At 40.0% G+C, this 13,624-nt stretch overlaps 1 protein-coding gene across 1 annotated transcript in view; it reads right to left on the bottom strand.

Moving 5' to 3' along the window:
• GPM6A (glycoprotein M6A) overlaps nucleotides 1-1,250 on the bottom strand; it is a 393,537-nt gene extending 392,287 nt beyond the window's left edge. The window contains exon 1 of the mRNA XM_023554995.2: nucleotides 570-1,250. Within this exon, the coding sequence (XP_023410763.2) occupies nucleotides 570-573 (4 nt within the window). The 5' untranslated portion in view covers nucleotides 574-1,250. The remainder of the gene's footprint in view (nucleotides 1-569) is intronic.
• Between the last annotated feature and the right edge of the window lie 12,374 nt (nucleotides 1,251-13,624).

Here is a 13,624-nt window from a genome sequence, read left to right as displayed (position 1 = left end):
TAGGGTTGCTAACCAAAAGGTCAGCAGTTCAGATCCACCAGGCGCTCCTTGGAAACTCTGTGGGGCAGTTCTACTCTGTCCTATAGGGTCGCTATGAGTCGGAATCGACTTGACAATCGATATTTGGTTTCATCCCAGTTTACTCCCCAAACAGCACGTTGAAACGTGGGAGAAGGAGTCCGCTAGCTTTTTTTTTTTTTTCTTTTTTTGAGCTATTTCTAATCCTCTATTTCTTGATCTTTCTTCGTGCCTCAAATACCGCCTCAAGCGCGGAGACCCGGGCCTGGCTCTTGGCGCCCCCGCGGGGACGGAAACCCGGGCGCAGAACCACCGTCCTCGTCCTCTCTAAGTTGTCGAGCACCCTCCCGTGCCTCCAGGTGCCACCTTATCCCCACAGCCTGGCGCTCAGGTAAAGTCCAGAGCCAGGCGCTTTGGGGAGGAGGGGGAAACGGGAAGGAGTGCCAGTCACTGGCGCAGGAACATTCGCTTTCTGTCACGCCCATTCCCACCGCCGAGCCTTCGGGCGACGTGTCCCCGCCTGGCGGAGCCCCGCGACCCCGAGAACTCACCCATGGCGCGAGGTCCTGCTTCCCGGGGAGCCGAGCGAGGGTCGCTGCGCGGGGCCAAGTTCTCCAAGCGGCTCTCGAGCCCTCGCGCCGCAGCGGTGACAGCCTGGGCCCTCCCAGCAGAGACAGCCCTCCTGACGCCGAGAAACTCCGCGGCCTCCCGGAGCCCTGCCCCTTTCCACCTGCCTCGTTTCGCGGAAGCCTACTGCCCCCTTCTCTGCACAGCCGCCCTCCCCTTCACAGCCGGTCTCCTCCCCAACCCACCACCGCCCCCCGCTCGGTGTCACCTACAGCCTGGAAGTTGCAGGCGAGACACGTGCAGACGCCTTCCCCTTAAATACACAAACAGTTGGCTTGGTACCCCACGGGTGACCCTGTCGTGGAGATGGTGATCCCCGAAGGGAGGCTGGGAGAAGATCATTCCAGAGGAAGAGATAGGTTAGATAGGAAGGTTTCATTCAGTAAAATGTTCAGTTGTCTTAAAAACATGTTTTTCTTTTTTTTTAATGATTTTTAATTTTTTAAAATTGTACTTTGATGAAGGTTTACAGAGCAAACTCGCTTCTCATTAAACAATTAGTACGCATATTGTTTGTGACATTGGTTGCCAACCCCACAACATGTCAATACTCTCCCTTCCCAGTCTTGCGTTCCCTGTTACCAGCTTTCCTGTCCCCACCTGCCTTCTTGTCCTTGCTCCTGTTTTTCTTAATAATGACATCAAGAACAAGAGGAAGAGAAAATACCCCCTTTTATTAATATTGTGTCATTCCTTCTTTTTTCTATATTTAATTTTTTTTTCTGTAATCCAGCGAGGTCACAAAGTCCTGAAACACACAAATGTACACCCTGTAGTAGGCAGAAATCATCTGGAAAATAAACAACTCTGCAGAGAGCTGATGCTCTGCAAAGAGCACTGGGCTCGTCCTTGGAAAGACCGGGTTGTGACCCTGGCAGTATGACTAGCACAAACGGACTCAGTTTCCTAATTTGTAAAATGAAGGATCTGGAAAAGTGATCTCTAAGGACCCTTTCATCTAAAAAAAAAATTATATAAATCTGTGGGTTACTGACCCAGTTCTTTCAGGGCTGGTGCTGGCAAAGTTTTCAGTAAGTCAGTCCTCGAATTGTCTTAAGCTTCTTTTTCATGCAGAGCACACCCTGAAGTGTACAAATCTCTGCTGTGAGAAAGTGGAAGAATAAAATAAAGTGGATGTGATTACTAACCTCAAGGAACATTGCAATCTAATGGAGAAGACATAATATGAAAGCTAGATAAGAGTATGTTTAGCAAAATACATAGATAAATGCAGAGTATGTAATTAAAATGCCACCAAAATGTTTGCAGAGCTATTTCTCACATAATGGAAGAGGTATATTCCTGGAGGGAATACTGAAAATCCATTTTTGTCAAATGGGAGTAGAAAGTTATTTGTATGGGAGAGAAAGGAGGTAATCAATAAAGGGTAAGTGTTCAGCATACCATTCAGAAATCCATCACCATTCTGTAAATTGACTCACATGAACCCTCAGACATGTGTTCAATAAAGATAAGTGATGAATTTTTGGAGATCAATTTGTAAGCACAGGTATTTAATCACAGACAACTTGCCTCATATTTCTTGAGGACCTATTTTAAGTAAATATAATTCAAAATATTAGAAATATTCTTGTTTTTTCTGCTAGAATTGCATCATGATTCTGAAATACGAAATAATCAAAATAACAACTACCATAACTTGAGTGCAATTTATGAAGTGTCAGACACTGTTCTAAGAGCTTTGTGTTAACCCATACAGTTCTCACAATAAACCTATAAGGGAGACATTGTTATCCACATTTTGCAGATCAGGAAACTAAGTCACAAGAAAGCAAGCACTTACCAAGTTTATGTAGGTAATTCGTGGGAAGCTGAAATGCAAACCCAAACAGAAACACTCCAGAGCCTGTGATTGTGTTCACTTCACCACTGTCTCTCAGGGTCCGGGTGGATTGCTACATGCTTAACAAAGGCACTAGCATCTTCCAACATAAATATTTTAAACACTTCCAGTCAATTATAAGAGTTTTGACATATACTAAAGGTATAATCATCATATACTGCCATCTAGTAATCAGAAACACGATGTTGTCTCTCTTTTGGCATATTCCAAGTGAATATAGTATCACAATTTTAATGTTTAAGGAATCTATCCTTTAGTGGCCATGTAAATGGATATCAATATCCTGGATCTCTGACACAGAGAAGCCATTACCTCACCTGAGATGTAACAAATTACATGATTTTATATGAGAATTTAATAAACGTGTGTCAATTTATTCAATATTGCTGTTAATAAATTATACCTGTGACTCCAGTTCTCCAGTATGTATGCATTCTCACTCCTTTCACATAATTGTTCACCAAGTCCTAAGATTCTGCCTCCAGAATATCTCCCAGCTCATTCCTCATCTCCAGCCCCACTGCCTAGGATCACCTCTTAGCAAGTCCTGTGAGAATATAACCAGAACTTCTTTTTTAGAATATAGAGATTCTTATAGACCACTGGACAAAAAATTGAGGCTTTAGCTAAAATCCAAAAATTGTGAGATCAGTGGAAAATCTCACTACATATCTTATTGCAGACTAAAAGGACCTGATCTAGGTATAGAGTGACCATAGGTCATTAGACGGGTATCTTAAGACCCAGCTGAGTATCATCTCAGCATCACCAACAGTTTGTTTCATTTAGGAAAGAGGTAGAACTAGAAGAGTATGGCCAGTGGCAAACTGGAGGAAGCAACATTTAATAAGTGTGAATAAGAGGAGCCCATGAAGAGGAGTGTAAAAGAATCATGCCAGGGAAAGAACTCAGAGAAAGTCTTGCAAGGAGAGTTTAAAGAGAAAGAAGTGGTCAGCTGGGTTAATGCCACAGAGAAATCAACTACGATGAGGCTGAAGAGTTCCTGTTGCATTTGGAAGTTATAGGGTCGCTGGTGAAACATCATCAGCAAGAATGGTGTCAAAGGATGAGGACCAGAGAAACATAAAGGAGAGTAAACAACGAGCAAGTGGCGGGTAGGAAAGGAGTGTAGACAGTCTATTTGTAGCTGATCAGTGAAGAAAGTAGATAGGGCAGTGTCTAGAGGGTTACAGGGTCAAGGAAAGTTTATGTTGTAAATGATAAAAGAAATGTGAGCATATTTAAAATGTTTAGGTAAATACACAGATGAAGATCTTAGAGATCTACTTCTTAGAGTAGAAAAAACAGAGATGCTATGAAACACAGGAGGAGGAATAAGGTAAGAAGAGCCTTTTGAGACAGGAAAGCGGTTGGGAAAGACAGAAAGGAAGGCAGTAAGAAGCCCGATTTTCTCTAAGTATGGGGCTTTAGGGCACAAGTGGACGGAACGGAGGCCTCATACCGTCCATTTCCTATAGGCACTAGGAAGGAGGCGTGCTGAGAAAGAATAACTGAAGGCTTCTGTTCCACTGAAAGCAAGCAATGAAGTTTGGGTAAGCTGCGGTGGTGAAAAGAAGAAGCCCTTGACCAGGAGCATGTAAAAGAACTAACAAGCAGCATTAAGGCCCCAGCTGAGATGGAACATAAACTTATAGAGATACAAATCCATATCGCTGTGATTTCTTTAGCAGTGTTCAGTAGCCTGGATGGAGGAGAGGACAAAATAGGTAACTGGATTCATACAAGGCTGCAAGCTTTCACGGGGATCACAGCAGAGGGATCCACCGTCGGCCGGTTTGTCATTATATGGTGGCTTGCATGTTGCTGTGATGCTGGAACCTATGCCACCAGTGTTTCAAATACCAGCAGGGTCACCCATGGTAGACAGGTTTCAATGGAGCTTCCAGACTAAGACAGACTAGGAAGAAAGGCCTGGTGTTCTACTTCTGAAAACTAGCTAATGAAAATCTTATGTATCACAACAGAACATTGTCTGACTTGCTTGCCTTGGACACATCACCTGGAGGGATTAATCACTCAAAGAGGACATCATGTTTGGTGAGGCAGAGTGGCCATCTGGGGTAGATACCACAGGGAAATCAAATAAGATGAGGGTGTGGGAGACCCTCATGTGAGATAAATTGGCACAAGAGTTGCAAGGATGGATTAAAAAATGTTGACTTATGAGGATGCTGCAGGACAAGGCAACATCTTGTTCTGCTGTACATAGTAAGGTCGCCGTGAGTCAACTGGATGGCAGTTAGCAACAACATGGTAGAGGAACAGGAAGAAAAGGAATTAAGGCTGCCAGGGGAAAAAAAAAGAAAGTTTAAATGATGCATCTGAGGTCTAAACTAGGACAGGAATGAGGACCCCAGGAGCGGGCCAGGGGACTGGGATAAAAGAAGGGATTAAGGTACTGAAAGTATAGATGAAGTTTAAGGGCAGCTTTAGCGGGAATAAACCATGAAAGACGGGAATCGACAGCAGCTGATATCCAGGCATTGCTGTATTGGGCCTTAAGGTTTCACAGATTGAGACATGTTGAAGGGCAATAAGGCCCAGAGGAAGACCATAAGAGTCCCACTAAAACTCACTGCCATCGAGTCGATTCTGACTCATAGAGACCCTATTGGACAGAGTAGAACTGCCCTATAGAGTTTCCAAGGAGCGCCTGGCGAATTCAAACTGCCGACCTCTTGGCACTTAACTACTACACCACCAGGGTTTCCATACATACATAAGCATTCATTTTATCCTCAAAGCAACCTAGAAGTTGGTGCTATAATTAAGCTATCTTTCAGATGAAGAAGACAGAATTTAAGTCACTTGCCCACAGCCATCATTTAGTAAGTGGAAGAGAGAGGATGTGAATCCAGTTGGTGTGACTCCAGAACCCACCCCACAAACAGTTGTACCATTTTGCTTCTAATATCCTGTCAACTTGACCAATTCAGGTGGAGTGGCATGGGACTGTGTGAGGCATTATAATCACACACACACACACACACACAAGTTGGAAATGTTGACTGGGATTAAAGTATGGATGGAATTAGAAGTCACCGAAAATTTAGAGCAAAACAATGACATACTGTTTGGCTGCTTACCAAAAATTTAACTTTCCAGTGGTATATAGGGTAAACCAATGGCTTTATCACAAAATCTCAGAATTAGAAAGGTGCTCAGAATCATATCTTAGAAGTAGGGAAAATTATAGCAGTAGCTCACAAAAGAAGTATGAAAACCGAAATTAGGCAATAGAAATGGAAAAGAGAAGACAAATTCAATAATATTTAAGAAATAAAAAAAAAAATTATTTTTATATATATATATCCCTTTTAGAGGATATTTTATTTCTTGGACACTGGGTTTTTTTTTTAGAGGGAAGTAGATTTTTTTTTTTTATTGTGCTTTAGGTGAAAGCTTACAATGCAAATTACTTTCTTACTCAAAAATTTATACACAAATTGTTTTGTGACATTGGTTGCAATCCCCACATGTATTGGCAGTCTCCCCCTTTCCCTTCCCACCCTGGTTCACTGAGTTCTTTTGTCCAGTTTTCCTGTCCCTTCCTACCTTCTCACCTTTGCTATTGGGCAGGTGTTGCCCATTTGGTGTGACATACTTGATTGAACTAAGAGGCACATTCCTCTCCTGTGTTATTGTTTGTTTTATAGGAATGTCTAATGCAGTGGGTTTTAATCTTTGAAAGGTGGACTTCAGAAGTAGCTTCAGTTATGATTTATTGGGGTGTCCACAGGCGATAGTTCCTCCCATCTCTGTCAGACCAGTAAGTCTGTTTGTGTGTGTGTGAGTGAATTTGAATTTTATTCTACATTTTCCTCCCTCTCTGTCCAGGACCCTCTATTGTGACTCCTCTCAAAGCCTTTGGTGGTGGTAACCAGGCACCATGCAGTTTTTCTGGGCTCAGGCTGGTGGAGACTGTGGTGGTTCATACGGCCTATTAGTCCTTTCGGCTAATGTTTTCCTTGCTTCTTTGGTTTTCTTCGTTCTCCTTCACTCTGGGTGGAATAGGACCAATATATGTATCTTAGATGGCCTCTTATAAGCATTTAAGACCCCAGATGCTACTCACAAAAGTAGGAGGTACAACGTTTTCTTTATGAACTATGTTTTGCCAATTAACCTAGATATCCTCTGAGACCGTGGTCCCAGTCCTCAGCCCCAGTAACTTTGTCCCTCAAAGTGTCTGGATGTGTCTAGGAAGCTTCTATACCTTTGTCTTAGTCAAATTGTGCTGACTTCCCCTATATTGTGTGTTGTCTTTCCTTTCACCAAAGTTACTCCTTGTTGATAACTTTGTTGTATCTAGTTAGTGAATTCTCTTCCCCACCCCTCTCCTCCCTCTTTACCATCAAAGATTGTTTTTTTCTGTGTGTAAACCTGTTCTTGAATTTTTTGTAATTGACTTATTTCACTCAGAATAATGCTGTCCAGATTCATCCATGTTGTGAGTTGTTTTGCAGATTCATCATTGCTCTTTATTGTTATGTAGTATTCCATTTTGTGTGTGTGTACCATAGTTTGTTTATCCATTCATCTGTTGATGGGCACTTAGGTTGTTTCCATCTTTGTCCTATTGTGAATAATGCTGGACTGAACATGGATATGTATATGTCTATTCACGTGATGCTCTTATTTCGCTAGGATATATTCCTAGGCTGGAATTGCTGGATCATACCATATTTCTATTTCTAGCTTTTTAAAGAGTCACCATATCATTTTCCCTAGTGGTTGTAACCATTTTACACTCTCACTGGCAGTGCATAAAAGTTCCAATCTCCCTGCAATCTCTCCAATATCTGTAATTTTTTTTTTAATTATTATTAGTGCCAGTCATGTCGAGGTGAGATGATATCTCATTGTAGTTTTGATTTGCATTTCTCTAAGCGCTAATGATTGGAAGCATTTCCTCATGTGTCTGTTAGGCACCCGAATGTCTTTAGTGAAGTTTCTGTTCATATCTTTTGCACATTTTTTAATTGGATTGTTCGTTTTTTGTTGTTGTTGTTGTCGAGGTGTTCAAGTATTTTGCAGATTTTAGAGATTAGACTATTGTTGGATATCCAGTAGTCAAATTTTTTTCCCAGTCTGTAGGTCCTCTTTTTACTCTTTTGGTGAAGTCTTTTGATGAACATAAGTGTTTAATTTTTAGGAGCCTCCAGTTATCTTGTTTGTCTTCTGGTGTTTGTGCATTGTTAGTTTTGGTTTGTATTCCATTTATGCCATGTATTAGGGCCCTCTACATGTCCCTATTTTTTCTTCCATGATCTTCATTGTTTTATGTTTTATACGTAGGTCTTTGATCCATTTTGAGTTAGCTTTTGTGTATGGTGTGCCGTATGAGTCATGTTTCATTTTTTCATGGATGGACATCCAGTTTTGCTAGCCCCATTTGTTAAAAAGACTATCTTTTCCCCATTTAATGGACTTTTATGTTTGGATTCTCGATTCTGTTCCATTGACCTGTGTGTGTGTCGTTGTACCAGTATTAGTCTGTTTTGACTACGGTGGCTGTGTAGTATGTTCTGAAATCAGGTGATATGAGGTTCTTTTTTTTCTTGCAATAGGCTTTGCTAATCCAGGGCCTCTTCCTTTACATATAAAGTCAGTGATTACTTTTTCCATTTTGTTAAGAATGCTGCTGGTATTTTGATCAGGATTGCATTATATCTGTTGATTGCTTTGGACAGAACTGACATTCTCACAATGTTGAGTCCACCTATCCATAAGCATGGTATGTTTTTCCATTTATGTAGGTCTCTTTTGGTTTCTTGCAGTAGCGTTTTGTAGTTTTCTTTGCATAGGCTTTGACATCCCTGGTTAGATTTATTCCTAAGTATTTCATCATTTTAGGGGTGATCATAAAAAAAAAAAAAAAAGCTTTCCTGATTTCCTTTTCAAAGTTCTGTTTGTTGGTTTATAAGAATCCAACTGATTTTTGTATGTTGATCCTGTATCTTGCTATTCTGCCAAATCTTTCTATTAGTTCCCATGGCTTTCTGGAGAATCTTGGGGTTCTTTATGTATAGTATTGGGAGTACTGGTGTGAGCTCTTTTCTGAGTGTTTGATAGAATTCTCATATCATCTGCAAATAGGGATAGTTCTACTTCTTCATTTCCAATTTGGTTGCCCTATATTTCTTTTCTTGCCTTATTGCTCTAGCTAGGACTTCCAGCACAGTGTTCAATACCAGTGGTGATAAAGGGCATTATTGTCTTGTTCAAATTCTCGGGGTTGGGGGGAATGCTTTCTGCCTCCCTCCATTAACAATGATATTGGCTGCTGGTTTTGTATAGATGCCTTTTCTTATTTTGAAGAATTTCCCTTCTTTTCCTATTTTATTGAGAGTTTTCATCAGGAATTGGTGTTGGACTTTATCAAATGCCTTTTCTTCATTGATTGAGATGATCATGTGATTCTTTTCTTTTGTTCTATTTATTTGGGGGATTTTATTCATTGGTTTTCTAATGTTGAACCATCCTTGCATACCTGGTATGAATCCCACTTGGTCTTGGTGTATTTTTTTTTATATGACGCTGAATTCCATTGGCTAGAATTTTGCTGAGAATTTTTGCATTTATGTTCATGAGAGATATTGGTCTGTAATTTTCTTTTTTTTTTGTGGAGTCTTTGCCTGCCTTTGGTATCAGAGTTATGCTGGCTTCATAGAATGAATTCAGGAGTATTGCTTCCTGTTCTACGCTCTGAAATAGTTTGAGTAGTACTGGTGTGAGCTGTTCTCTGAATGGTAGGTAGAAATCTCCAGTGAAGCCATCCAGGCCAGAGCTTCTTTTTATTGGGAGATTTTTTACTACCTCTGCGAACTATTCTCTTGTTATGGGTCTGTTCAGAGTTTGCATCTCAGTTTCTGTTAGTGAAAGTAGGTAGTGAGTTTCTAGAATTTTGTCAATTTCTTCTAGGTTCTTATATTTATTGGAGCACAATTTTTCATAGTACTCTGATCTTTTATATTTCAGTTGAATCTATTGTACTGTCTCCATCTCATTTCTTAGTTGGGGTATTAGCTTCTCCTCCTCTGTTTTGTCACTTTGGCCAAAAGTTTGTCAACTTTGTTGATCTTTTCAAAGACCCAACTTTTGATATGCTAATTCTTTTTATTGTTTTTATGTTATCTATTTCATTTATTTCTGCTCTAATCTATTATTTCCTTTCTTCTGGTTGCTGTGGGCTTCTTTTGCTGTTCTGTTTCTATCGTTTTGAGTTCTAGGGCTAACATCTTGATTTTTGCCCGCTCTTCTTTTTTGATGTGTGCATTTATTGCTATAAATTGCCCTCTGAGCACTGCTTTTGCTATGTTCCAAAGGTTTTGATATGATGTGTTTTCATTCTTATTTGATAATAGGAATTTTTTTATTACCTCTTTCATTTCTTCTATTCTGCAGGTGTTTTTGTTTGTTTTTTATTGCTTTTCTTTTTTTTTTAATTTTTATTGTGCTTTAACGGAAAACTTACAAATCAAGTCAGTCTCTCACACAAAAACTTATATACACCTTACTACATACCCCCAATTGCTCTCCCTCTAATGAGACAACCTGCTCCCTCCTTCCACTCTCTCTTTTCATGTCCATTCTGCCAGCTTCTAACCCCCTCTACCCCCGCATCTCCCCGCCAGACAGGAGATGCCAACATAGTCTCATGTGTCCACCTGATCCAAGAAGTTCACTCCTCACAAGCATTTCTCTCCATCCCATTGTCTCGTCCAATCCCTGTCTGAAGAGTTGGCTTTGGGAATGGTTCCTGTCCTGGGCTAACAGAAGCTTTGGGGGCCGTGACCACCAGGATCCTTCTAGCCTCAGTCAGACCATTAAGTCTGGTCTTTTTACGAGAATTTGGGGTCTGCATCCCACTGCTCTCCTGCTCCCTCAGGGGTTCTCTGTTGCATTCCGAGACAGGGCAGTCATCAGTTGTAGCCAGGCACCATCTAGTTCTTCTGGTCTCAGGCTAATGTAGTCTCTAGTTTATGTAGCCCTTTCTGTCTCTTGGACTCATAAGTACCTTGCATCCTTGGGGCTCTTCATTCTCCTTTGGTCCAGTGGGTGAGGCCATTTGGTGCATCTTAGATGGCCGCTTGCTAGCATTTAAACCCCACACGCCACTCTTCAAAGTGGGATGCAGAATGTTTCTTAATAGATTTTATTACACCAATTGACTTAGATGTCCCCTGAAACCATGGTCCCTAAACCCCTGCCGCTGCTACGCTAGCCTTCGAAGCATTCAGTTTATTCAGGAAACTTCTTTGCTTTTGGCTTAATCCAGTTGTGCTGACCTCCCCTGTATTGTGTGTTGTCTTTCCCTTCACCTAAAGTAGTTCTTATCTACTACCTAATCAGTGAATAACATTCTTCCCCCTCCCCCGCCCTCGTAACCGTCAAAGAATATTTGCCTCTCTGTTTAAGCTATTTCTCCAGTTCTTAATAATAGTGGTCTTACACAATATTTGTCCTTTTCCAACTGACTGATTTCACTCAGCATAATGCCTTCCAGATTCATCCATGTTATGAAATGTTTCACAGATTCCCCACTGTTCTTTGTCGATGTGTAGTATTTCATTGTGTGAATGTACCATAATTTATCCATCCATTCATCCATTGATGGGCACCTTGGTTGCTTCCATCTTTTTGCTATGGTAAACAGTGCTGCAATAAACATGGGTGTGCATGTAAAGGCTCTTATTTCTCTAGGATATGTTCCAACGAGTAGGATTGCTGGATCATATGGTAGTTCTATTTCCAGCTTTTAAAGGAAGTGCCAAATCAATTTCCAAAGTGGTCATACCATTTTACATTCCCACCAGCAGTGTATCAGTGTTCCAGTCTCTCCACAACCTCTCCAACATTTATCATTTTGTGTTTCTTGGATTAATGCCAGCCTTGTTGGAGTGAGATGGAATGTCATTGTAGTTTTGATTTGCATTTCTCTCATGGCTAATGATCACGAGCATTTCCTCATGTATCTTTTAGTGGCCTGAATGTCTTCTTTAGTGAAGTGCCTGTTCATATCTTTTGCCCATTTTTAATTGGGTTATTTGTCTTTTTGTAGCTGAGTTTTTGCAGTATCATATAAATTTTAGAGATCAGGTGCTGATCGGAGATATCATAGCTAAAAACATTTTCCCAGTTCGTAAGTAATGTTTTTGCTCTTTTGGTGAAGTCTTTGGATGAGCATAGGTGTTTGATTTTTAGGAGTTCTCAGTTATCTATTTTTTCTTCTACATTGTTAGTAATGTTTTGTATACTGTTTATTCCATGTATTAGGGCTCCTAACATTGTCCCTATTTTTCTTCCATGATCTTTATCATTTTAGATTTTGTATTTAGGTCTTTAATCCATTTCGAGTTCGTTTTTGTGCATGGTATCTTTTTTTTTTTTTTTAGGTATGGGTCTTGTTTCATTTCTTTGCAGATGGATATCCAGTTATGCCAGCACCATTTGTTGAAAAGACTGTCTTTTCCCCATTTAAGTGCTTTGGGGCCTTTGTCAAATATCAGCTGCTTGTATGTGGATGGATTTATGTCTGGTTTCTCATTTCTGTTCCATTGTCTACATATCTGTTGTTGAACCAGTACCAGGCTGTTCGACTACTGTGGCAGTATAATAGGTTCTAAAATTAGCTAGAGTGAGGCCTCCCACTCTGTTCTTCTTTTTCACTAATGCTTCACTTATCCAGGCCCTCTTTCCCTTCCATATGAAGTTAGTGATTTGTTCCTCCATCTCATTAAAAAATGTTGATGGAATTTGGAACAGAATTGCATTAAGTCTTTAGATCACTTTAGGTAGAATAGACATTTTTATAATGTTAGGTCTCCCTATCCATGAGCAAGGTATGTTTTTCTACTTATGTATGTCTGTTTTGGTTTCTTGCAAAAGTGTTTTCTGGTTTTCTTTGTATAAGCCTTTCACATCTCTGGTAAGATTTATTCCTAAGTATTTTATCTTCTTGGGGGCTACTTTAAATGGTATTGATTTGGTGATTTCCTCTTCAATGTTCTTTTTGTTGTTGTAGAGGAATCCAACTGATTTCCATACATTTATCTTGTATCCCGATACTCTGCTGAACTTTTCTATTAGTTTCAGTAGTTTTCTTGAGGATTTCTTAGGGTTTCCTGTGTATAAGATATGTCATCTGCAAATAGAGATACTTTTACTTCTTCCTTGCCAATCTGGATGCCCTTTGTTTCTTTATCTAGCCTAATTGCTCTGGCTAGGAACTCCAGCACAATGTTAAATAACAGTGGTGATAACGGGCGTCCTTGTCTATTCCCATTCTCAAGAGGAATGCTTTCAGGCTCTCTCCATTTAGGATGATGTTGGCTGTTACCTTTGTATAAATGCCCTTTACTATGTTGAGGAATTTTCCTTCTATTCCTATTTTGCTCAGAGTTTTTTTTTTTTTTTTTTTTTTACCATGAATAGGTGTTGAACTTTGTCAAATGCCTTTTCTGCATCAACTGATAAAATCATATAATTCTTGTCTTTTGTTTTATTTGTATGATGGATTACATTAATTGTTTTTTCTAATGTTGAACCATCCCTTCACACCTGCTATGAATCCGACTTAGTCACGGTTAATTATTTTTTTTGATATGTTGTTGAATTCTATTGGTTAGAATTTTGTTGAGGATTTTTGCATGTAAGTTCATGAGGGATATAGGTCTGTAATTTTCTTTTTTTTGTGCTGTCTTTACCTGGTTTTGGTATCAGGGATATGCTGGCTTCATAGAATAAGTTTGGGAGTATTCCGTCCTTTTCTATGCTTTGAAATACCTTCTCTGAAAGTTAACTCTTCTCTGAAAGTTTGGTAGAACTCCATAGTGAAGCCGTCCAGGCCAGGGCTTTTTTGTTGTTGTTGGGAGTTTTTTGATTACCTTTTCAATCTCTTCTTTCATTATGGGTCTATTGAGTTGTTCTACCTCTGTTTGTGTTAGTTTAGGTAGGTAGTGTGTTTCTAGGAATTCATCCATTTCTTCTAGGTTTGCAAATTTGTTAGAGTACAATTTTTCATAGTAATCTGATATGATTCTTTTAATTTCAGTTAGGTCTGTTGTAATATCACCCATCTCATTTCTTATT

The sequence above is a fragment of the Loxodonta africana genome, chromosome 21 (genome assembly GCF_030014295.1).
Source record: "Loxodonta africana isolate mLoxAfr1 chromosome 21, mLoxAfr1.hap2, whole genome shotgun sequence".
In the NCBI taxonomy this organism is placed as follows: Eukaryota; Metazoa; Chordata; class Mammalia; order Proboscidea; family Elephantidae; genus Loxodonta; species Loxodonta africana.
This window is presented reverse-complemented; position numbering and strand designations above follow the sequence as displayed.